This window comes from Gigantopelta aegis, chromosome 9 (genome assembly GCF_016097555.1).
Source record: "Gigantopelta aegis isolate Gae_Host chromosome 9, Gae_host_genome, whole genome shotgun sequence".
Classification (NCBI taxonomy): Eukaryota; Metazoa; Mollusca; class Gastropoda; order Neomphalida; family Peltospiridae; genus Gigantopelta; species Gigantopelta aegis.
The window spans coordinates 61,150,374-61,177,917 of NC_054707.1; the positions used below are offsets into that span (position 1 = coordinate 61,150,374).

General features: G+C 38.1%; 1 protein-coding gene across 1 annotated transcript; it reads left to right on the forward strand.

Annotated features, from left to right (window-relative positions):
• The first annotated feature begins 10,411 nt into the window (after positions 1 to 10,411).
• LOC121382142 (demethylmenaquinone methyltransferase-like) lies at positions 10,412 to 19,326 on the forward strand. The gene is made up of 5 exons (XM_041511651.1): positions 10,412 to 10,594; positions 16,530 to 16,658; positions 17,308 to 17,449; positions 18,394 to 18,486; positions 19,128 to 19,326. Exons 1-5 carry the CDS (start codon positions 10,451 to 10,453, stop codon positions 19,310 to 19,312), a joined length of 693 nt encoding a protein of 230 aa, XP_041367585.1. The 5' UTR covers positions 10,412 to 10,450; the 3' UTR covers positions 19,313 to 19,326.
• The last annotated feature ends 8,218 nt before the right edge of the window (positions 19,327 to 27,544 follow it).

The window sequence follows — 27,544 nt, forward strand, 5'->3', positions numbered from 1 at the left end:
TAACTTTGTTTTAATTATACATCGTTTATGAGAACATTTCCTAATTTTTATACGTTGAGAATTTTAATCAGTGTACACTTCTATAATTGAAATAAAAATAGTAATAGAAAAGAGAAAGCTTTGATGTATGGAGTTTAGGTGTTAGGTTTCAATTCGCTTTATAATAATGTTTATCTTCTTGTTGATACATTCCCACAATCTGTACTGAGTGATTTCTTGGTAAGAGTTGTTTATTGGTATGGCGAGTTTTTCCTCTTTATGGTTATTTCTTTCTCTTAGTATACTGGGCCCAATTTCACAAAACCTCGTAATCCAAGTTTTGCACGTAAATCTACGACCAAACCACAGTTCTTATTACTATTACAGTACAACAAATATATTTTGAAGTACACATATTTCGGTTTCTTATGTCCTTAAAATGATGTTCCGTAATGATATAACGTTCTGTGTGAAATAGATGCCAAACATTTGTAAACGTATGAGCGATATAACGGCTATTTGTAAAAAGCCCAAACTGGATTTTGTCTTCAAATAATTTCGTCCGTACAAAAAAAAGAAGAAATAAAATGAAATTTAACCTAGTACAAATATTAAAACGATAAGAAACACGTTTAATATACAGCCACTAATATTTTATGAGGACATTCATGAGTTTGCTGCAATGTTTAAGATGTTATCAACTAACAGACTTTTTAACGATTGTAATTACATATCAAATATATTTTTCTGTATACAATATTAGTGGCTGTATATTAAATGTGTGTCTGATCGTTCTAATATTTGTACTAGGTTAAATTTCATTCTGTTTCCAAATATTAAGACGACCAGAAACACATTGAATATACAGACATTGATATTCTAAACAAGAAAATATATTTAATATGTAAGTTTAATCGTAGAATTATTTTATTAGTCAGAAACATCTTATAATGCAGCAAACTCAGAAATGTCCCTTTAAAACTATCTAATATCCTTTCTTTGATTATAATGTAGAATATTGTTCCTGCTTAATGTTCATAAACCAAATATCATTATATGGTGCCATTTCTTCATACAATTTGTAGTGTTACGTAATTTTATCCAATATTTGAAAATTCTCATTTTTCTTGTACCTCGATACTGAGATGGGTTGCCCAATCGCTGTGCCAGTGTTATGGAAACGCTTTGGCAGTTAATGAATGACGGAATCGCGCAGCATATCGCTACTTGTTTCATGGGTATACTATCATTCAGACATGGCAGGGCTTGACCAGTCCAGAATGCTCAGTGAATTGGTAGCATGGCCATCCGAAGCCAGATTGCAACGAAATTTAAACATGAAACGTGTTAACATAAAAAAGGAGTTTCACGTGCACCATGCAGTTTCCAGACAGGTGCCGGTTTAGTAACAAACAAAATCTTGGATGTTTTTACGTATTTGCCATACGCGGCAACTAAGCAACCTACAATCTGAAATGCTTTATTCAAGTCTGTAACCTACTTTTCATTATCTATCACCACCGTTGATGGTTTGTTTGGTGTTTGTTTTTAAAGTATAGTAAAATTTTATACTGGACCGTAACTTGTTGTGACTAGTACATGAGACCGATCTTTTAAATTACTGATATTTAATAAACTTTAAAAAAAAAAAAAAATTCTATACATGGTCTGTAAATACATTGTCCAGTAATCATGTTGCATTTCTACAAATATGCACAAGTAGTAAAATTGTTACCAAAACTAAATCGTTAACTTTTTCCACAACCATACTAATTTCATTCATTAAAAGCGATTGGGTTAAAAACGACCACGATTCCGATTTAAAAATAGTTGCACGTCTGTGTCTTTAATATGTACTAAGGTATCGTTATACAAAGATCCCTTTCTTTTCCATATTTGATTTACGCCAGGTGTAGAAATGTGGAGTGATGGTTGTGTGTAGTTTCTTTGGTCCGTACGACTGGTATATCAAAAGCCGTGGTATGTGCTATCCTGTCTGTAGGAAAGTGCATATAAAAGATACATTTCTGCATTAGGAAAGATGTAGCGGGTTTTCTCTGATGAAATGTTTGACATCCAATAGTTGATGATTGGTTAATCAATGTGCTCAAGTGGTGTCGTTAAACAAAACAAACTTCTTTGATCCGTTTTTAGAAACATGCATTTCCATAGAGAATACCGAGTTAATGACGTAGAATATTGGCTATCCTGTGACGGTGTGAATGGAAAATTCCTCGAGGCTTGCCGAGTGCAATTTCTCATTCAGCCTAAACAGGATAAAAAAAAACATACACGGAAACATCCCCAGATACCACAGATATCACTCATGTCTGGGAAAATAGTTTTGATAATAGCTTGTAACACCTTTTATTATCCTCTATGAAGAACCCTTAATTTGGTAGATATTTAGATGCTATTTCTCGATATAATACATTACTGATTGTAATGATATCTGATTTTATGGTCTAGTTTGAACTTTTACAAAATGGTCAATATAGTGTGCATATATTTTTCATCACTGATGATAACGATATACTTGCCAAGTGTAAGACACCGTTCACGACGGGTGCCACCGGTGAGTCAGGATATGCTCGTCTTTCACACACATCCGGTACCATCATTCTTCAGACTATGGTTTATGAGTTAGTGTCATTACTAGTGTAAATGTCCTTCGAACTATGTTTCTCCAGGTTTGTCAAATCAGACATGGTACTTCGGTAGTAGCAGTCCTCATCTGGACAACGTAGGAAGAGAGTATGATCCTGGAGAATGGAATTCCTTATGCAGATGAAAGATTTAACAGTGATTCTCGGGAACTTTCGTTTCACTTCCCGAGTACAGATATGCTATTTTGAATATATCTATTTTGTCCGTCAACGTATTATTTTCGTATTCATTAAGAAATAGTTGTTGCAATTACTATGATGTAAGTGGCACCACATTAGTTGAATCCCAATATCAGCATGAAAATATGTAAAATTTTATACATCTATTCCCAACTTAGAATGTCTTGATATAACTGATGTTATCATTATTGATGCTAGAAACCAATAAGTACAACCTAAACAAATAATTATGTTCAACAACAATATACCACTCATATTAATTAGATTAGACCTTGTCTGCTCAACGGTTTTTTCTCAAACGTGCGGCTTTTTTTCAGAAATACGAAAAATGCATTTTGTGGTATTACAAACACCAGGATTACCAGGATTACCAAAAAACACTTCAGGTGAATGGAAATGTATATTCTAAATAATAAACGGTAAGTAAAGTGCAATTTTATTTGTGAAAAAAATGGGTTTAATAGCGAAAAACAACGCCGTAATGGTTAACAACTAGCCGTAACTAGGGTGTGTCCCTTTAATTACATCACTGTTAACGTAGGGTGCATTGACTAATAATAACAATGTACCCGAACACAAATAAAACAAATAATGGCCCAGTACGTACTCGTAGGAGCTGGACAAAAGAATACCGGTGTAAACGGAATGCAAGTCCGTAGGAAGAGTTGTCTGGCCGGACTTAGTCTCCTAGGAATGCAGGTCCTAGGTCTAATATACCTAGGAATGCAAGTCCTAGGATTTATGTTCCTTAGGAATACTGGTCTGACTGCCAGGATATCAAGTCCTGGATTCCTGGACAATCAAACTTTAAGTCCGTTCGTACACATACAAATTAAATTATAAATGTAAACAGAACGAAAAACAGTTTCCTTTTTGGTTTATTTAATGAACTTAGGATACTAGCGCCTCTCTTTATTTACATATTTTCTATTTATTCAAATATTTTCCATTTATATCATTTGCAAGAGTTTGTAAACATTTTGTTGACCTTATTACATAAGCAGAACCAAGGTCTTTATTCATTGCGTATTGTTCCAACTAATAAATGTTTAAACATTTAAGTCACTCAAATTTTTTTTCCACAATTCGAAGCATATTAGTACTCGCAAATAAGTATAACTTGCCCATATGATATACCAACACAATTATCTGTCAGACATTATATACTGGTATTTGATAATACTACTACTACTACTACTACTAATAATAATAATAATTTACCTATAAAATGTGATATTTGCGCTATATACATTATCTTGTTATTATATAATTTTAAATTTGTACCGTTTTGTCAATACTGTTGCAGGCGCGTGTACATACGGTGTGGGGTGGGGTGGCGTGTTCTAAACAACCCTCTTCAAAGCAAATTTCTAGACCTCTCCCCTGCATAGCTTACTGAACATGTGCCTGCTTTGTCAATTTTGCACATTTTCACAAATTAATTTGGTCTAACATATGACATATCAGACTCTAGCCTCTATGATATCTTAGTCCCAACAAACCATACCATCGATAAAAAATATGTTAAATGGTTTCCATTAATGTTTATCAATTACTAGAAATATCAATGACTAAGAGTGGGTTTTAGCAGCTCAATGGGCTACTACATCGACTAAAACAAAGCAGTAACCCCTGAACAATGATCATACTGTCAATAATATGCACACACAATTTACAAAGATCCTTTTAAACAGACTAACTACTCATGATACTTTTACATCTGACAGTTTTGGTCGCAATAGGCATTCAGGCTCCCTTTTTGCTGATTTTTATTGGCCGAATGAAACGAAAATGTCCGAATCTGGAACACAACTACCAAGACGCTAAATAGGATTCCAAACAAATCAGTCTGCATTTTTACATGGATTACAACTAATATTGTGAGTAAAATTATGGAAATGCATGGTGAAGATTTTAGGCCAGTTCATTTTGCCCGAACGTGTCCCCCCCCCCCCGGAGGAGTGACCCCCCCCCCCCCCGACCCCCACCTCCACCCAGTCTCGAATGCTTATGGTGTTCCTAACGGCCAGGTATAATAATACAGACCCTTTCCCCAACTCATATCTTATGTTTTTTTTATGGTCAAAACTGCCGTAAGGCAGTCAGTGATAATTAATTTCAAGTGTTTTGATGCTATTTTTAATTGTTCATCAATAAAAGTCAAATATGCTTATTATTCGTGTTATTTTATATTATAGTAACTGGTCATTATAGTACTAGTTATAAGTACTAACTACTATAACTAAGTACAGTTTTTAAAGTTTTATTTCAGGGATTTTCAGAAATCATTTATATGTAATAAAAAAAGTAAAGTTTGTTTTATTTAACGACGCCACTAGAGCACATTGATTTTTTTTATCTTATCATCGGCTATTGGACGTCAAACATATGATCATTGTGACACTGGTTTTTTTTTAGATGAAACCCGCTGTCGCCACATAGGCTACTCTTTTACGACAAGCAGCAAGGGATCTTTTATTTGCGCTTCCCACAGGCAGGATAGCACAAACCATGGCCTTTGTTGAAACAGTTATGGATCACTGGTCGGTGCAAGTGGTTTACACCTACCCACTGAGCCTTGCGGAGCACTCACTCAGGGTTTGGAGTCGGCATCTGGATTAAAAATCCCATGCCTCGACTGGGATCCGAACCCAGTACCTACCAGCCTGTAGACCGGTGGCCTAACCACGACGCCACCGAGGCCGGTCATATATGTAATAAGCAAACTATCGGAAATCAGTTCCAGAGGACTAGGAATACTAGGATTGAAAGTCCTGTGGACTAGGAGTACCAGGAATAAACGTCCCACGGACTTGCATTCCTCGGAATGCACGTCCCACAGACTTAAATTCCTAGGGATACAGGTCCCACAGACTAGGATTCCGAGGAATGGAAGTCCGATCGGACAAAGATTAAGAAAATCACAATTAATCAGAATGTGACTTACCGTCAAAATATAAACTTACAAAACATATTAAAAATTATGTTGGTGTATATAGGAATTGTCCTTTGTTGTTCACCAAATGTTAAGTTTTTTGGAGTTAACAGTTTTTACATATATATATATATATATATATTTTTTTTTTTTAAAGCAATTTTAGGCTACATATTGAGGGGTGGGAGATATTTCTTCGTGTTGAACACATGGACATATAGCCTACTTTATATCTGTAGTTGCATTATATACTTTTGAAAACCCCCAGATATTCGTCCTACTTCAATATGCTAACAAAAATGTAAGACGATTACAAAAATTCACTCGCGTGTCTGATCCACAAGTCTGTGACGTAAAACAAATGATTAAGTTGATACTGACATGGAGATTTGAACTGACAATAATCTTAAAGTTACATTCTCTGGTTAACATATTATAACATCATGTACAAATGTGAAATACAAGCTCAAATGCACTTTTAAAAAAGTCGTGTATGTTCGCTATGAACGGATATTGTCAAACGTATAGGCTTGATTCGTCGCCTGTGCCGCCATAGCTCGGCAAAGCACAAACGACAGCCTGTTGTGAATTTCAGTTAACACGTGCGTTTGCCGATTTCAAATTGTAGGGTTCGTCTCAAAAAAGTAAAAGAGAAATCTTGCGCTGTACGAAGAACGTTCGGTTGAGAATACGGTACTAGAGTCTTTAGTTAAAACCGGTTTGATCTTGACAACGTATTATCGACAGTCGTACCTTCCTATTTCAGAATTGATATTTTATAAAGTGTTAGTAGAACTTTCAAAGTTTAGTGTGTATACTAGTAACACATTAATCATGTATATATTTTTAAAATAAAATATACTAAAGTAGACAATGGAATTTACGTGTTGAAATCGACAAATTCAAATAAATATTATTTTGTTTGAAAAGGTTAAAGTTGGGGGGGGGGGGGGGCGTTGTTTAACGACATCAGAGATACAGCATATTGATTTAATAATCATCCGACCCCATACAACCGTAAATAAAATGTGTTGAGTGCGTCGTTAAATAAAACATATCCTATCCTTCCTTCCATCTGCTGTTGGATGTCTAACATTTGTTAATTTTGACATATAATCTCAGAGAGGAATCGGGTGCATGTGCAGGGGGAGGGTATTGGAGGTCGAAACCGTTACTTGCCCAAGCTTAAACAAAATTGAAATGTATTTTTGGGGGGAGCATGGCCCCATATAAACTTCGCTCAACACAGTCTATAACCCCAACCCCGCTGAAATCCCTGAACACGCGCTTTGGAAACCCGCTACATTTTTTATTAGCAAGGGACCGTTTATATGTACCATCTCACAGACTGAATATCACATACTGTCACGGGGACTCTATAATTCCCGTAACTGAATAAAACACGATTATCAAAATATCTCTCCTGACTGTATATCTATTAGATCTCTCTGTAACAGGCGGTTAAACCCTAGTATGGCTCGTCTAGGTATGATCAGAGATACGATCTTATATAAAGTATATATTATTATAGCACGTTAGTTCTCTAGAAACACAACAAAAACACAATACACTTTGGAATCTGTATTAATCTACGCTGACAAATGTACAGCCGTAGTAGTTAATTAATAACAACAATAATAACAACCCAGAACTGATCACTTAATTAGTTAATCTCTAGGTGTCTAGTTACACAATATGCGAATCACTTCACCGTTACACCACACCCACACGTGTGATAATTGAGAAACGCTTCCAGGAGAAGTTAATTAATAAAGGAATTACAACACCATTCCTAACTGGTTAATTTTTAATTAACCCTTACTACTCGTTCAGTAACGTGTGATAATTGAGAAACGCTTCTTGGGGAACTTAATTAATAAAGGAATTACAGCTCTATTCCTAACGGGTTAATTTTTAATTAACCCTTAACTACTCTTTCAGTAATCTTGTAACACAGAATTAATACTGGTACTTATCACAATAAAGACAATAACCTACAGTTTACCTAGGTCGTCTAGGATGACTGGCTAAGCTTTATATTACCAAATACTCGTATAATGTTAGAACAAAAAGTCTACGATTTACTTCGTCAGATGACCGAAGACACTGTCTAAAGAATATTGGTATAATACAGTATCAAAATATTTAAAGTCACATCAATCACATCAAGGTTATACACAGAGCAGAAATAAAAATATTTACCAAAGTCCAACGGACTACGTTCCCTGGGAGCCGTCCTTTTCGTTCTCCTCGATATCTCTAAAACACTAGCTATTTATTATAAATCAGGATTTTGCCTGGGGGTACAAGGCGGTACCTCACGTATCATCTCATATTCTACCTCTACTAGAGTCGGTATATTTCTCTCTGATCGTCAGTCTGGCTGTCGCCAACCGCGAGCAATCTCCTGGCCATAAACAGCACTACCGGAGATATTACGTAACTACTAGCCACATGGCCTCCGCACCTGGCTGGGTGTGTATTAGGCGTACCGATCGAGGACCGTCGCGCAGAAGTATTACGTAATAAGTTGCCCATCTGGGCTTAAGTGCAATGAAACTGCACACGGCCCTCTAACACAATTAAAATCGCCACAGGCGAAACAAATTAAGAGCATGTACCGTCACACATACCATGGTCTTTTTGTATACCCGCCGATGGGGATCGATCCTAGACTGACTGCGCATTTAAAAAAAACACCTTTTTAGGTCTAAGTAATGAATAAAAATAACATATAGTCTTGGAAAATGTTACGTAAATCGAACACAGTACCCTCTTCCTCTACCCCTAGAGCGTTACGTAATTAGTAACACCCCCTTACATGTAACGCGTATGCCAACAGCTGGCCACTGTCAAAATTTCAAGGCAAATCCCCTACTCACCGACCCCTGGAAAGGCGTTGTACCATACCTCTATGGATATAAATATGTTTTGGAGATATGAGACGACCCCTCAATCAAGACAGTTAAATTTGTTCAAAAATTGCAAATTCTCACGTGATCTCTTGTTGGGGAATTCTATACTTGTGATAAGCCAATGAAAACCGAGATCGGTACGAGCCCGTCAAAAGTGTCCCACTTTCAAAATACTGGCTTTGTTTTTGACCTGGATAAGCCAGCGTAGTGATTAATGTGTTTTCTTCTTTGTTCAGCGATAGCACGTTCTACTACACCTTGGGCGGACGACGTCACTTTTATTTTTGGAAACGATACACTCATTATTGGTTTCAATTTCCTCTTTAATTTTGACACCTGCTTGCTTATATCCCTTTCTGTTTTCAATTTCGTCTTCTTGGTGTGTTTATGGTTAACTTTACTGGTGTACCTAGATCGATTCAACGGGATACGAATATCAGAAGCGAAACCGCCTGGTGACGAGTTGTGTTTTGTCTTAACCATGGTGATGCTGGTTCTTTCAAGGTCTGTTTCTCTGTGATAACAACTTGATGACGCTATCCTTTTTATTCATAATGATGCTATTGTACTATTTCTAAATACGTGTACATTTAATGACGATAACAACACAGATGTGACAAATCTGGTGGTGGTAGTGTGGTGGTGGTGGATGTGGTGGCGGTGTTAATCAGAATGCAGGAATCCAATATGTTACCACCTCAAAAATCGTACGCATGTAGTATGATGTGTGAACGGTCTGCTGACGCCTCCTGGATCCATGCATCATTTACTAAAACAGTGAACGACTAGGCTATGGACACTGCTTCTTGCAAGGGTGAATACAGGATGGTTCACTGATCTGTGTTTAATTCATGATTGATGGGAAATAAATATATCCTATACACATTGTTGTCTTAAGTTATATATTATGTTTACGTTTCTAGTACAAAAACATACAGCAGCAAGTTATGAATGTGTAAATGAATATAATATTTTGAGTATTTATTTGTTTGGCAACATAAAATAATTCACGTATGTGCATAAGCCTGGCCATTGTATACATCACATCTTCATATGGTAGGCTATTGTTGCCGCTGTTCGGTGATACCGTGTGTTTATTCAAGCCAAACAGTATGATAATCAAGCTATTAATAGTTTGCTTTGTTTAACTACTAGAGCACATTGATGTATTAATCATCGGCTATTGGATGTCAAACATTTGGTTCATTATGACAGATAGAGGAAACCTGCCACAGTTTTCCATTAATAACAGGGGATTTGTTTTTTATATGCACTTCCCCCATAAACAGGACACTGCATACCACAACCTTTGGCATACCATTTGTGGGGTACTGGCTAGAGCGGGGGAAAATCCAATCAGAGACTTGGTCTACCGAGCGGATTCAATAATTCGACGGAAGAACCTCATTGTCTTAAGTTATATATTACGTTTATGTTTCTTGTACAAACATATTGCAGCTAGTTATGAATATAATATTTTGATTATTTATTTATGGATCACTGGTCGCGGCAAGTGGTTTACACCTACCCATTGAGCCTTGCGGAGCACTCACTCAGGGTTTGGAGTCGGTATCTGGATTAAAAATCCCATGCCTCGACTGGGATCCGAACCCAGTACCTACCAGCCTGTATGACCTACCACGACGCCACCGAGGCCGGTAGCTTGTTCTGAATGTTCACGTTAAGCACTGATCTGACCTGACCTGGTTAACCAGTTTTATGCGTATGCGCGGCACTGCAAGGTCGATTCTCAGCATTTTCTACGTGTTCTCATCATGGATGCGGTTGTATTTGCAGACGGCGCGAGCGAACAAGAGAAAAATGAAAGCTTCACAATTGTTGGACGTTATATACAGAAAGGACTTGGCAATAAGAAAACCGTTGAAGTTTACGATGAAACCAGCCAAAGTTACGATAAGGTAGGCTTGAGAGTCAAGTTTAATACTCAGTGTTATCTTACGGTGTTGACGGCAAGTAAAATGCCACGTTTGCAAGTTTGCCACCGTGCCCTTCGGATAAAATGTAAACAGCATTTTATTATTTAGAAATAACACAAAATGTAACATGAAAAATCACATCCAGCGAAGTGGGGCTGCTTGTTGACACACGAAGTGACTGGTCAGTTATACTAGGATGTAAAACCAAACGTGTTAAAATGTCCATAACAATAACGTTATTTACAGCAGTTTAAGTTGACGACATTAATAAATATATTCTTTGTGACTTACACATTAGTGACTTTAAATATCATATTAAGCAATATGTATATTTTTGACTTGGCAAGATGATTGGGACTTTACGGTCACGAACAAGCTTCATTCTGTCAAGCCGGTCCTGAGAGTGGAAGTCTTCCTACCGGCAGTGCAGGAAGAATGAGGTAGTCTTGTGCCGTGCCCGCATATTTGACGCATTAATTTATTTTAACCCTCTAGTGCCCAAGTACTCAAACTAAATACCCAAAATTATCATATTCATTCAACTTACAGGTGTTAGTGTACATTGAACACTTCCATTTTAATTTTTGAATTTTCATAAATTTGTATATAGGCCTACTTTTAATAATGTATCATATCTGCTACATTGGACATGTAAGAAACATGTAGTATATATCCTAAATGTTATTAATCTTGTAAAATTCATTCCAAGACCATAATCTGAAATAATTTTTGTCTCGGTAAAGTTTGTTTTATTTAACGACGCCACTAGAGCACACTGATTTTTTTATCTTATCATCGGCTGTTGGACGTCGAACATATGGTCATTCTGACGCTGTTTTTTTTAGAGGAAACCCGCTGTCGCCACATAGGCTACTTTTTTACGACAGGCAGCAATGAATCTTTTGTTTGCGCTTCCCACAGGCAGGATAGTAATCACATAACATTCTATACCGTTGAAACAAACACGGTTCATACCACAACGCAGAACATGCAAACCAATTAGATCGTCTACTTCAGGGTTCTCGTCTCGTTGTTAACAAAAAAGGCGGCTCGTAACTGCAGCGCAGAACTTACAAACCAATTAGATATGTCTACGTCCCGGGACTTTTATTATTCTACGTCCCGGTACTAAACAAAATAGATTTGTCGACTTCCCGGGCCCGACACAGCACACACCATGGCCTTTGTTGAATCAGTTATGGATCACTGGTCGCTGCAAGTGGTTTACACCTACCCATTGAGCCTTGCGGAGCACTCACTCAGTAGTCGGGTTGCCAGATGTCAAAATTTGACCTAACCTTAACTAGGGTACATACAATATTTTATGGTGGTTTTATGTCATTTAGGGTATCCTGAATCAGAAACACTTTGTCATTATTGAGCAATTTTTTTACGGCCATTTTAAAAACATATCCCCCAGGCTAAAAAATAATACCGGGTTTTAGTTAGGCCTATTGCGTCATGGCCAGGGCTCGACCTTAGCGGTAGCCCGGACTGTTTTGGCTACCGATTTCTCACGCGGACTACCAGTTGTCTAACCCTGGTAGTCTGCCGGGCTACCAAATGTTTTGGCATGTCCAGTCACTCAACAATCAACAAGACGTGTCCGAAATTCCACCTTTCATATGCGCGCTCTCTGCTATCAGGAATCGATGTAACTGGTAATTGCTCCCCTAGTGTGACCCACAGGTGGCGGTTGCGCAATATGATTTAGCGAAATAAAAGTGCCAGTGGTAGGTTCGTACGGGTCATGGAATTTTCATTTGGGTCATGGGTTAACTATTCGTAGTCATTTATGACAATCAACAACACGGCCCGTTGTTTTTATGCCTACTTATAACAAACGTTTTGTATGATCAAGACTATTTGCTGCAGCTGAAGTCTAAACTAAAAGATAATTCAATCGCGGTTTATTTCCTTCTAGGTTACCTTTGTAAATTGTCAAATTATTGTTTACAAAATTAATATCTATCACTATGTTAAATAAATGTATAAATTAACAAATATTTTCAATGTTAAAAATATTAATCTTTCTTTCAAATTAATTTTTGTGAAATCTCTCTTATTATATCGTTTGCTTTGCGCGATAACCTCGCTAAAAATGACATCTGACTTTGTCACGTGATAACACAAACACACATGGGGATCCCCTATCTGGGATAATTGGCTTTCGGCATTTACAAGTGTATTGTCATCAATAAAAACCGCTATTGTTTTGGAATAAAGGCAAGTTTGTTAAGATTCTTCAAAATTACACCTATTGAACATAGTTGCAGCCATTTTAAGTATTAAAATATGCAGATCTGAAGATCGTACGATTAGCAGACAGCTGAGTTCTACTCGTGAAAACCGTATGAAGTGTTTCAATAATATTTTGTAAGCCTTCATTACGAGATTAGGCCTAAAACAATAAATAATAATAATAATAATAATAATAATAATAATAATAATAATAAATACTATTGTGTATTTCTGGAATCATACCATTATATGTGCTATAATGTCCTATAGGTACAAAGTTATTAAAATACCTCTACCTACTTAGATACCTTATACAGACATTAAAGAATTCAATAAATAAAAATATATAGCAACATGTAAGTGGAGTTTACTTTTGACCATCTTGATTTTCAAAATGGCCGCCATTGCAAATTTAGTTTTTTCAATACTACCACTCCCAGACAAAACTAAACTTTGTTTTAAAGTGGTATAAAGGTAGTTAGACATGATTCCATGATCACTACATATACAAGAATATTTGTAACCTGTATGTTATATATTAAAGCTATTGTAATATAACAATTTTATTTATTGAGTATATGTCCAAGAATCACTTGAAACAGCATTTTTCAAAAGAAATTTTTACCAAAAATCAATATCTCTTATAAAACATTTGACAAGTAACTATATAACAGGGTTTGAAGTCGGTATCTGTATTAAAAATCCCATGCCTCGACTGGGATCCGAAGCCAGTACCTACCAGCCTGTAGACCGATGGCCTAACCACGACGCCACCGAGGCCAGTTTTTGTCTCAGAAACTTGATAGAAAGTAAGTTGCCTTCATGCCCCTATTTTAAAGGAAAAGTTTGCCGTCCTGCACCTCCAACTTGCCTTGGTGCCCTAATTTTTGTTATTAAATCGAAGGCAGTACTTGCCGTGCCCCACAGAAATTGAAATTCGACCCCTGGTGTGTGTGTGTGTGTATGTGTGTGTGTGTACACGTGTGTGTTTGTACACGTGTCACTGTGTGTGTGTGTACACGTGTCACTAGTGTGAGGTGTGTACGTGTGTGTGTGTGTGTGTGTGTGTGTGTGTACACGTGTCACTAGTGTGTGTGTGTGTGTTCGTACACGTGCTACTATGTGTGTGTGTTTGTACACGTGTCACTGTGTATGTGTGTACATGTGTCACTAGTGTGAGGTTTGTACGTGTGTGTGTGAGTGTACACGTGTCACTGTGTGTGTGTGTGTACACGTGTCACTAGTGTGTGTGTGTGTACACGTGTCACTAGTGTGTGTGTTTGTACACGTGTCACTATGTATGTGTGTATTTGTACACGTGTCACTGTGTATGTGTGTACACGTGTCACTAGTGTGTGTGTGTGTACACGTGTCACTAGTGTATGTGTGTGTATGTGCGTGTGTGTGTGTGTTTGTACACGTATCACTATGTGTGTGTGTGTGTGTTTGTTTGTACACGTGCCACTATGTGTGTGTGTGTGTTTGTACACATGTTACTGTGTATGTATGTACACGTGTCACTAGTGTGAGGTTTGTACGTGTGTGTGTGTGTACACGTGTCACTAGTGTGTGTGTGTGTGTGTGTACGTGTCACTAGTGTGTGTGTGTACACGTGTCACTGTGTATGTGTGTACACGTGTCACTAGTGTGAGGTTTGTACGTGTGTGTGTGTGTGTACACGTGTCACGTGTGTGTGTGTGTGTGTGTGTGTACGTGTCACTAGTGTGTGTGTGTGTACGCGTGTCACTGTGTATGTGTGTACACGTGTCACTTGTGTGAGGTTTGTACGTGTGTGTGTGTGTGTACACGTGTCACTAGTGTGTGTGTGTGTGTGTGTACGTGTCACTAGTGTGTGTGTGTACACGTGTCACTGTGTATGTGTGTACACGTGTCACTAGTGTGAGGTTTGTACGTGTGTGTGTGTGTGTACACGTGTCACTAGTGTGTGTGTGTGTGTGTGTACACGTGTCACTAGTGTGTGTGTGTACACCTGTCACTAGTGTGTGTGTGTACACGTGTCACTAGTGTGTGTGTGTGTGTGTACACGTGTCACTTGTGTGTGTGTGTGTGTACGTGTCACTAGTGTGTGTGTGTGTACGCGTGTCACTGTGTATGTGTGTACACATGTCACTTGTGTGAGGTTTGTACGTGTGTGTGTGTACACGTGTCACTAGTGTGTGTGTGTACACGTGTCACTAGTGTGTGTGTGTGTACACGTGTCACTAGTGTGAGGTTTGTACATGTGTGTGTGTGTGTACACGTGTCACTAGTGTGTGTGTGTGTGTGTGTGTACACGTGTCACTAGTGTGTGTGTGTGTGTACACGTGTCACTAGTGTGTGTGTGTGTGTACACGTGTCACTAGTGTGAGTGTGTGTGTACACGTGTCACGTGTGTGTGTGTGTGTACGTGTCACTAGTGTGTGTGTGTGTACGCGTGTCACTGTGTATGTGTGTACACGTGTCACTTGTGTGAGGTTTGTACGTGTGTGTGTGTACACGTGTCACTAGTGTGTGTGTGTGTGTGTGTGTACGTGTCACTAGTGTGTGTGTGTACACGTGTCACTGTGTATGTGTGTACACGTGTCACTAGTGTGAGTGTGTGTGTACACGTGTCACGTGTGTGTGTGTGTGTACGTGTCACTAGTGTGTGTGTGTGTACGCGTGTCACTGTGTATGTGTGTACACGTGTCACTTGTGTGAGGTTTGTACGTGTGTGTGTGTACACGTGTCACTAGTGTGTGTGTGTGTGTGTGTACACGTGTCACTAGTGTGTGTGTGTACACCTGTCACTAGTGTGTGTGTGTACACGTGTCACTAGTGTGTGTGTGTGTGTACACGTGTCACGTGTGTGTGTGTGTGTACGTGTCACTAGTGTGTGTGTGTGTACGCGTGTCACTGTGTATGTGTGTACACATGTCACTTGTGTGAGGTTTGTACGTGTGTGTGTGTACACGTGTCACTAGTGTGTGTGTGTACACGTGTCACTAGTGTGTGTGTGTGTACACGTGTCACTAGTGTGAGGTTTGTACATGTGTGTGTGTGTGTACACGTGTCACTAGTGTGTGTGTGTGTGTGTGTGTACACGTGTCACTAGTGTGTGTGTGTGTGTACACGTGTCACTAGTGTGTGTGTGTGTGTACACGTGTCACTAGTGTGAGTGTGTGTGTACACGTGTCACGTGTGTGTGTGTGTGTACGTGTCACTAGTGTGTGTGTGTGTGTACGCGTGTCACTGTGTATGTGTGTACACGTGTCACTTGTGTGAGGTTTGTACGTGTGTGTGTGTACACGTGTCACTAGTGTGTGTGTGTGTGTGTGTGTACGTGTCACTAGTGTGTGTGTGTACACGTGTCACTGTGTATGTGTGTACACGTGTCACTAGTGTGAGGTTTGTACGTGTGTGTGTGTGTACACGTGTCACTAGTGTGTGTGTGTGTGTGTGTACACGTGTCATTAGTGTGTGTGTGTGTGTGTACACGTGTCACTAGTGTGTGTGTGTGTACACGTGTCACTAGTGTGTGTGTGTGTGTGTGTATGTGTGTGTATGTGTGTGTATGTGTGCAGGCCTAACGAGATATTCCGCTCGGCAGAGCCTCGTGGTATTTCCCATTCTTACCTTCACAGGGTAAAGCAGATATCCGACATCAATAATTTCTAATTTATAAATCTTGTTTCAGGTTGTGAAAGTGGCTAACTACAATGGACCGAGAGAATTGGCAAAATCTATGGAAGAATTGTTTCCAAACAACAAACACAAACTAAAGATTTTGGATGCTGCTTCCGGTACTGGACTTTCTGGAGAGGCGGTAAAACAAAGTTTTATCATAATTTCGATTAAGCTGATGTATTTATTATCCAACAAAGGTGCTGGATGTAGCCCAGTGGTAAAACGCTCGCTTGATGCGCCGTCGCTTTGGGATCGATCTCCGCTGGTGGGCCCATTGGGCTATTTTTTGTTCCAGCCAGTGCACCATGACTAGTATATAAACGGTCGTGGTATGTGCTATCCTGTCTGTGGGATGGTGCATGTAAAAGATCCCTTGCTACTAATGGAAAAACGTAGCGGATTTCCTCACTGAGACTATATGTCAAAATTACTAAATGTTTGACATCCAATAGCCGATGATTAATATATCAATATGCTCTAGTAGTGTTGTTAAACAAAACAAACTTCAATTTGTATTGTTCAACAAATTACACAATATCAACACTGATCAAAAGAATGACTACAATGCATAATTTCAAACATGACGCCGCCATGTCGAGTGTGACTGATGACAAGTTACCTGCTAAACGTTAACATTACGACATTACTTATATAGCCATCATTGTCACCTAGAACATACGGAATGTGTAAACTGTAAGCATGAACCAATAGTACTATACAATGTTTTAGAGAACTAATCGTTGAAATGCCTTAGCTGCTGAAAACCTCCTCAGAATTCCTACTTTCAGTTGTATAAAGCTGGATTTACAAACCTCGATGGTGTGGATGCCTCAGAGAAGATGTTGGATTTAGCGAAACCGAAAAACATCTATCAGAGTCTGATCTGTGAATACCTGGGAGAAAATAAACTACGAACACACGTAAACGATCGTAAGTGTTGACATTTTAAAAACATAAATTACGGCACTTTAACTACGAGTGGAATGGTTATTTGGAGTTAATGTTTAACTAATTATGCCTGTTTAAAATGTTTGAAAACAAACCACGGGTGCAGGTAGTGATGGAGGAATGTACACGCACAATACTTTAGGGGAGAGATTATAACTCGGTCGGTAGACCGCTCGCTTGAGTCGTAAGATCGTAGGATCCAACCTCCTCGGTGGACCCTTTGGAAGTTTTTCCTGTTCCAACCAATCCCCCACAACTGGTACATGTACAATAAGGCCATAGTGTGTGCTTTTCTCTCTCCGGGAAAGTGTAAATAAAAGATCCCTTTCTGCTAGTGGGAAAATGTACTAATTATATAAATTTGTTATTTTCAATGTAAATAGTCATATGTATATACTTACCTTTGTAAACGAGGGGGCAAGTGTAGTTCAGTAGAGCGCGCTCATCCCAGACGCACAGGATCGCAGGATCGTTCCTCCTCGATGGTCCTGTGGTGTTTCGTCCATCTCAACCAGTGCCCCACGACTGGTATATCAAAGGCCGTGATATTTATTGTCTTGTCTGTTGGAAAGTGCATAAAAGAACCTTGGTGCCTTTCTGGTAGTAATATTTTAACTATTAGCAGCGATTTTTCTCCGTTTTTGTTTCTGTCTGTCTTTGTCTGTCTCTCTGTCTCTCTGTCGCTCTCTCTCTCTCTCTCTCTCTCTCTCTCTCTCTCTCTCTCTCTCTCTCTCTCTCTCTCTCTCTCTCTCTCTCTCTCTCTCTCTCTGTCTCACTCTGTCTCTCTCTCTCTGTGTGTGTGTGTCTGTGTGTGTGTGTGTGTGTGTGTGTGTGTGTGTCTCAGTATCAAAATAGCCGTAATTTCAAAACGTGTCATTGTCAAAGTGTCATTGCGCAAATAATCTGTTGTCTCTTTTCTCTAACAGGTATCTATGATGCAGTGACTATGTGTGGAGGAGTTGGACAAAATCATGCTCCTTGGTCTGCTTTCGAAGAACTCGCCTCTGTAGTAAAGCCAGGCATGTATATCATGTTTTGTGGAATACATCGCAGTTAATTAGTTGTTTTTTTTTTTTTTTTTTTTTATAACTGCACGGTAGTTTTTCGCTAAGGCCGGAACTTCGCTTCCATGTCTCTGTTAATTAAAGGGTCTGTCCGAGTTTGCTGCCTTTGTAACATGTTTACGACTAACAGATCCTTTTAGAAATGTGTTTGTGTGTGTCTGTCTGTGTGCGTGTTTATGTTTATGTTTGTGTGTGTGTGTGTGTGTGTGTGTGTGTGTGTGTTTGTGTGTATGTTTGTGTGTGTGTATGTGTGCGCGCATGTGTGTATGTGTGTGTATATTTGTATGTTTGTGAGTGTGTGTGTGTGTGTTTGAGGTGTATGCATGTATGTTGGTGTGTATGTGTGAGTATGTTTGTGTGTGAGTGTGTGTGTGTTTGTGTTTGTGTGCATGTATGTGCGTGTGTGTATGTGCGTGTGCGTGTGTGTGTGTGTGTGTCCATATTTACATCTATCTACTGTCTGTCTATTTGTCTGTCTATCTGGCTATGAAATTTGTTATTACCTGTCGGTACATTGTTTCTGCCATTTAAATATGTAATGTCTGGATTACGGTGTTGTTAATTTGTTAAACGAACCTTCCTTTTTTTGTTATCAGGTGGTCTGCTTCTTCTAGTAACACGGGAGAAAATGTTTGATTGGGTGGACGAGCAGGGGAATAACGCGAATCGCATGTTCCGAAAACTGACTGACGAGGGGAAATGGAAACTGGAGTCAAAGAAAACTTTCCCTGACTTTCTATTTGGTGATGAAGGAGTTAAAGTCGTGTTCAGAATGCTATAAATGTAAATAAATAGTTTGCGTATTTTGTTTATAGGTTCTAATAGACCAAAGAAATTCCTATTGCCGATAATATCAAACGTTTACTAATAAAACTGATATAAGCAGCGTATCAACACACCCAGGAAGTACAGCAATAATACGTGTGGCACCTCACATCTAATCTACCTGCAAGAAAATGAGGAGTCACATACCATTTAAAAGATTTAATTAATGTTTTTAATAGCAATCATCATTTTTGCTGAAAACTGCAGTTCCAGTTCCTCTGGTATATACGGCATAACTACTTTATAACAAATAAAAATGTATTTATTTATAGTCAATGGACAATAGTATTTGCAATGTCACATATTACTACCAATCACACCCACAGCTACTTTTACTCCGTAAATATTTGACACGGAACTCTCTTCTTTGGTACTATGCAACCTGTATATAATGAACAGCTGCATAATGATGAATTCATACATCCGGTTTAATTAGGAAAGAAACTGGTGTATTTCCGGTATTCCCGACTGACCCTGATTTTGACTGCCAAGTCCAAACATATTGCAGACGAAAATGTAATTATGTGTTTTACGACTATACAGGAAATAAAGAGTATTATTATATACATAACAATGAAATATATAGATCTACAGAAACCATAAAAGTGATATTCGGTGAAAAGTCATATTTCACTGTATTTTAATTGCAGTGAAAATATTGAAATCGTATTTAGTTTTTTTTTTAACAAGCTGATGATTACATTATGTCCTTTGTAAATTATTATGTTTTGATTATTAGGGTTAATACCGCTTTTTCGTGTTTAAGTTTGACGATTAGCAATGCATCTGATCGAATTTGAAAAAAAAAATGTAATTGTAATTGTACCTTTAAAAAAGGGATATAAAGTACAATTACGATAAAATATCTAACACCGATTGAATACGAAGCCAAATAATGATACCACAATGTCCTGTCATTGAGTGTAAGTTAAAATAAAAATTTGTGTTCGGTTCGTTTTGCTTTTGTCGGATTTTGGGAGGATCGCTTTGTCAGGTATGTTTGCTCAGCAGTATTAATACATTTTTATGTCAACTCGTGATGTGTGAAAACCATATTTTCACTCGTTGTTTCGCAATTTGTGACCACATGGTTTTATCTCATTGCTTCGCAATATGTGAAATTATGGTTTTCACACATCACTCGTTGACATAAAAATCGTGTTCGAAAAAACTTAGAAGTTAACTCTATATATTCCACTCTTATTGGCATTCAGTTCTGTTCCTTGTTCTTCAGTCAAAAGATGTAGTCCGTGTGAGTGAAAAGGGAACCGATTAATTGGCATATAACTCAACAATGAATAATGTTAAATGTTAAGCTTATGTTCAACATATTGCTGTGTTTTAAACCCATATCAGCTCGACATTTGTTATTTACTAACATTTTCTATGTAGTAAAAAACCGTTTCCTAACACATTACCATCAAATTATATAGATTAATCTCATGCAGTACACTGAGATTAAAGGTAGAACCGTGGGTGCGTTACGTTGGCTGTTCCATCAGTTGTGACCATACAGGTATAGTAAAATAAGATTTAACTCATGCGATTTGATAATTTGTAGAGAAACATTTTTATTTACACTGAATTATGAATATATATGTTTAAAACTTATTTCAGTTGGTATGGTTTAAAACGTAACAATATGTTTTTTATATGAATTTTAACTTTATTCATTATAGAGTTATATGCCAATTTATCGGTTCCCTTTTGACGCAACTGGAGGGGTTTGTTTATAGTAGACGCGAGAATAATGAGAATTTTTGTATCACATGATATGATTTGATTCGACTTTTTTACTGCACCGTCAACTGATTTTATGAAAGACATGTCACAAAATAAAGAAATTACCTGATAGAAGTGGAAGTTTATTATAATAATTCTTTAAAACATAAAATATATAGAATTTTTTTTCGGTGTATTAAATCGTATTTAATAATGTGACTGTAAACTGCCGAACCAAAGAGATCGGGGTTTCCAACTGCCGACGAACTTCAAATACGGAAATTACCGAGAGTGACTTTACAGGTTAGGTGTATCGTAATACGAATTATTTATCTTTTGAATCATAATATATCGGTAAACCAGTAATATCGGACATTCCTAAAATATAGCTACACAGGACCTCGGTCCTAACCAGTTCCCCACGACTTGTATATCAAAGTCGTGGTATGTGCTGTTCTGTCTGTAGGAAAGTGCATATAAAGGCCCCTTTGCTGCTAATGGAAAACTGTAGCGGTTTTCCTCTGAAGACTATGTATCATGGTTACCAAATCCTTGACATCCAGTAGACAAATATATTGTAATATACTGAACTGCACGGAGGACCACAGCGGGTATTGCTATCTTATGGAGCGGGGTGTGCCCCAGTTGTAAAGTGTTCGCTTGATGTGCGGTCGGTTTGGAATCAATCCCCGTCAGTGGGCCCATTGAGCTATTTCTCGCTCCAGCCACTGCACCAAGACTGGTATATCAAAGACCGTGCTATCCGGTCTGTGGGATAGTGCATATAAAAGATCCCTTGCTACTAATAGAAAAATGTAGCAGGTTTTTTCTGTAAGACTGTATTTCAAAATATTTAAATTACCAAATGTCTGACATCCAATAGCCGTCCTACAAGGCTCATTCCAGTTATTGAAGAATGTAATACATGACCAGATGTAGAAGGGCACACTGTGAAGAAGGCAACAACCTCAAATGATGAAAGATTAAGTGAAGCGTACTTATTAATCAGGCAGTTTGTGGAAACTTTGAAGGGCGTAATGTTACGTCGCGTGCATAGTTTGTTTCCCCACTCCACTAATATTACTGGCTACAACATCTTTATGCCTCTCCGCGTTTCGTCTCAGGAACTGTTTAGTCTGCAGCAGGGTTTGAACTAAAGTGGCCCAATGAGGGGCGATTAATGCCACTTTGTAAAAGAAGTATCTAATTAACTAGTTTTTCTAAACGTCTGTATTTCCCCTCTGACTTTTCAGGATGTGTGGACTTTGTACATATAAAATCATATAAATATGATTAATTAATGCATGCTTTTTATTCTTCTTTTTGATACACAATATTGCCCTTAGGTAGATAGCCGAAAAAAATTTCTATTTTACAAAACCACTTCAAATACACTCAGCATAGATTTGTATCCACTGAAATGACACCAACGAATGCACCTCAATTTATTTTTCTTTGAATACAAGACATATATATATATATATATATATATATATATTCTGTCACTTAGTCATGATGATAAATGCAAAATAAGACATTATTTATCAACAAAGGTGCTGATATTTATAAGCTTATATGTTTTGCTATTAGTGATTACCTCCCTTTCTTCAAAGTGGCTCCTCCCCTATGACCTTCAGGAATTTCATAAAATTACCCATGGTGGTTATTTTATGCATATTCTCGTTCTCCTGTTCGTGTACAGCGAAACAGGAATTCATGGGTATGCTGAGTGTATTTGAAGTGGTTTTATAAATTAGAACATTTGTCCGGCTATCCAGTACTTTGCTAGGTTGATATTCTCGTCCCCTGTTTTGTATACGGCGAAACAGGAATTATGTAGTTTGTGATGTCATCACACAACTACAACTCCTCAGTGACATTTTAAAATGCAAGACCAATTTATTCAGGAACTTAGTCTTTGTGTTAAATGCAAACTAAGACATTATAAACAGAAACGTTGATATTGATCAGTTTATAACTTTTACTACTACGGGTTACCTCCCTTTTTCAAATACCCGCCCCCTACTTCCCCTCCGTGACCTTCGGGGATTTTTGGCCATGTTGGATTAAAAAAACAGAGAGAATGTTATTCACCATATTTAGATTCAGCATACCCAAATTATGTAAAATCAACTGAATTACAAAATTTACCCCAAAACAAATGACTCGTCTTGGCTATTTTATTCAGCAGTATGGACAACACCAATCCTATTCAGAACTTCGGTGTGACCAATCGAAATGTAGGTTGGAAGGGAATGGGAACCAAGACTTATCCACCCTATGGCTGAAACCGCCTGCGCTTCTACGCCTAACCACTGACATCCACCACCCCCACCTACTCCAGCATGCCCAACCGTCGTTCTGTCCATTCGTGGTATTCACCAACTGATTTATTTAAAAATTGAGTCCAACGTTGTCACTGCTTTGAGAGCAGCGCTAAGAAATGTCCAACGTTGGTATATTGTTGAGAACAGCCCTAAGAAATGTCCAACGTTGGTATATTGTTGAGAACAGCGCTAAGAAATGCACAACGTTGGTATACTGTTGAGAACAGCGCTAAGAACTGTCCAACGTTGGTATATTGTTGAGAGCAGCGCTAAGAAATGTCCAACGTTGGTGTATTGTTGAGAACAGCCCTAAGAAATGTCCAACGTTGGTATATTGTTGAGAACAGCGATAAGAAATGTCCAACGTTGGTATATTGTTGAGAACAGCGCTAAGAAATGTCCAACGTTGGTATATTGTTGAGAACAGCGATAAGAAATGTCCAACGTTGGTATATTGTTGAGAACAGCCCTAAGAAATGTCCAACGTTGGTGTATTGTTGAGAGCAGCGTTAAGAAATGTCCAACGTTGGTATATTGTTGAGAACAGCGATAAGAAATGTCCAACGTTGGTATATTGTTGAGAACAGCGCTAAGACATGTCCAACGCTGGTATATTATTGAGAACAGCGCTAAGACATGTCCACCGTTGGTATATTGTTGAGAACAGCGCTAAGAAATGTCCAACGTTAGTATATTGTTGAGAATAGCGCTAAGAAATGTCCAACGTTGGTATATTGTTGAGAGTAGCGATAAGAAATGTCCGACGTTGGTATATTGTTGAGCAGCCCTAAGAAATGTCCAACGTTGGTATATTGTTGAGAGCAGCGCTAAGACATGTCCAACGTTGGTATATTGTTGAGAGCAGCGCTAAGACATGTCCAACGTTGGTATATTATTGAGAACAGCGCTAAGACATGTCCAACGTTGGTATATTATTGAGAACAGCGCTAAGACATGTCCAACGTTGGTATATTGTTGAGCAGCCCTAAGAAATGTCCGACGTTGGTATATTGTTGAGAACAGCGCTAAGAAATGTCCAACGTTGGTATATTGTTGAGAGCAGCGCTAAGACATGTCCAACGTTGGTATATTATTGAGAACAGCGCTAAGAAATGTCCAACGTTGGTATATTGTTGAGAGCAGCGCTAAGACATGTCCAACGTTGGTATATTATTGAGAACAGCGCTAAGACATGATTAAAAAAACAAAGAGAATGTTATCCACCATATTTAGATTCAGCATACCCAAATTATATAAAATCAACTGAATTACAAAATTTACCCCCAAAACAAATGACTCGTCTTGGCTATTTTATTCAGCAGTATGGACAACACCAATCCTATTCAGAACTTCGGTGTGACCAATCGAAATGTAGGTTGGAAGGGAATGGGAACCAACACTTATCCACCCTATGACTGAAACCGCCTGCGCTTCTACGCCTAACCACTGACATCCACCACCCCCACCTACTCCAGCATGCCCAACCGTCGTTCTGTCCATTCGTGGTATTGACCAACAGATTTATTTAAAAGTTGAGTCCAACGTTGTCACTGCTTTGAGAGCAGCGCTAAGAAATGTCCAACGTTGGTATATTGTTAAGAACAGCCCTAAGAAATGTCCAACGTTGGTAATTGTTGAGAACAGCGCTAAGAAATGCCCAACGTTGGTATATTGTTGAGAACAGCGCTAAGAACTGTCCAACGTTGGTATATTGTTGAGAGCAGCGCTAAGAAATGTCCAACGTTGGTATATTGTTGAGAGCAGCGCTAAGAAATGTCCAACGTTGGTATATTGTTGAGACCAGCCCTAAGAAATGTCCAATGTTGGTATATTGTTGAGACCAGCCCTAAGAAATGTCCAACATTGGTATATTTTTGAGCGCAGCCTTGCTGGGAATGAATTTTCTAACGGAAGTAAAATCACGTTAAAATCCCCCAACAAAAATGGGTAACAGATCTGCGGCGAATGCAGAAAAAGGCTAATATATTATTTTACGTTCCGCCACGCATTGTGGTCTATTAATATATGAACAAACAAAATATTGTGACGAACGAACGACCATTTAAGGAATGTTTCGACATGATTCGTAAAATAATAAAACGTTAATCACAAGTGATTATTTGCCAGGACGCTAAATGACTTTGAACTAACGCTGTAACGGGTTTTCAGTTGACGACGATACAATGTCGCCGATCAAAATATGTATGAGAAATTATACGAATTGCCTAATTCATTTCATTTCAACTTATTTTCGTGCTTATACCCAATTAAGGTTCAAACACGCTGTCCTGGGCGCACACCTCAGCTAATTGGGCTGTCTGTCCAGGACTGCGGGTTAGTTGTTAGGTTTCCTAATTCATCCCTGATATTAAATTTGAACACTAATTCTTGTCATTGTATTGTTCAGTTATTTCTACTGTTGGTCAAAATATATAAATTATATTTATAACCATTTTGCTTTACGCTTCTTTAACCTTTCCTAGTAATATCTCATCAAGCAAAATGGTGATGGCTCTCAAAGTAAGAAACTATTTCTAAACGAACGCCGGCGATTCTGCAGAAATAATAAAATACCATGTGTTGGAAAATGGCGAAGTATATCTGTAAGATTAATCATTGCCGTATTGTTACTTTGTCAGTTACAAAAACACCTATCAAAAACATCACTAACAAAACAACGAACGATGTCTATAGTCCGTCCCATCCTCCTACAATTTTTTTTGTGTAAATAATTTCAGTTTGGTTTCAGGTAAGAAGAAAAGTAAAAGACGTTTTTGTGTGCCATCTAGAGATCAATAGGCTCAGAAATAAATAACTTGTAGTAAATTCCGAAGTATGAAAAAGGACTATAAACTTTAGCGGTTTTTGTTTTGTTATTTTTGTCAGATATGCACATTACAAATTACTTAGCGATTCTAAACTATTTTTCACTGTCATACACTAGTACGACAGTACGCTGTAACACTAATAATGAATTAATCTAATAGTAATTCACTTAGGTGTGACCATTACAAAATAATATTATATACATATATATGGCGCCGTTCAATAATTACGTGACGCTTTAAGAAGTTTGTTTTCTATAACGACACCACTAGAGCACATTGATTTATTAATCATCGGCTATTTGATGTCAAACATTTGGTAATTTTGACATATAGTGTTAGAGAGGAAACCCGCTATATTTTTCCATTAGTAGCATGGGGTCTTTTATATGCACCATCACATAGACAGGATAGCACATACCACGGCCTTTGGTATACCAACTGTGGTGCACTGGTTGGAGCGAGAAATAACCCAATGGGCCCACCGACGGAGATTGATCCCAGACCGACCGTGCATCAAGCGAGCACTTTACCACCTGGCTACGTCCCGCCCGCCGCTTTAAGGTTCAAACCACGTTGTTAATAATTTCGATAAATTACACACCTACTTTTAATTACCAATATATTTTCCACTCATTTTGCCAAGAAAGAAATAGCGGAAAAACCATTACAGTGACACAGATTCCACATACCAAATTGCAACCATGTCAAGGATATTTTTCAAGTATTAAAATAATTCCTGCTGGTGTGCCCCAATGATCTGTTCTAGGCCCAATGCTATTTTTAATATATGTTACGATATAGTAAGTGGAATAGAATCAAACATACGATTATTTGCTGATGATACTTCTATATATATATATATTCTAAAGTGGATGAACCACAAATTGCTATCAATATTTTAAACTCTGATCTAAAATGTATAAACTGTTCGGCCAAAAGGTGGTTTGTTAAATTTAATCCTGCTAAAACTAAAACTATTACTTTCACACGGAAAACGTCTCCCTTGGTTAAGCCCACCTTGTATCTTGATAATGAGAAAATTGTAGAAGTAAATTCCCATAAATATTTGGGACTGGTTGTTCAACAGTCTGGTAAACAGCGACGTGAAAAACGTGTAAAATTACTAGTTGTCTCCGCTCGCTTAAAAATAGGCTATCTAGAAAATCACTGGAAAAAGTATATGGCACTTTTATCCTTCCTCTCTTTGATTACGCTAATATAATTTGGGATAATTGTACATTGCATCTATCTCAGCAGCTTGAAAATATTCACCTAGATGCTCTTCGCACAATTTGCGGTGTTGTTCGTGGA

Coding starts and splice junctions, on each gene's coding strand:
- LOC121382142 (XM_041511651.1), top strand. CDS start 10,451: ATGGATGCGGTTGTATTTGCAGACGGCGCGAGCGAACAAGAGAAAAAT. Junction 10,595..16,529: donor CCAGCCAAAGTTACGATAAG/GTAGGCTTGAGA, acceptor ATCTTGTTTCAG/GTTGTGAAAGTGGCTAACTA. Junction 18,487..19,127: donor CGCCTCTGTAGTAAAGCCAG/GCATGTATATCA, acceptor TTTTGTTATCAG/GTGGTCTGCTTCTTCTAGTA.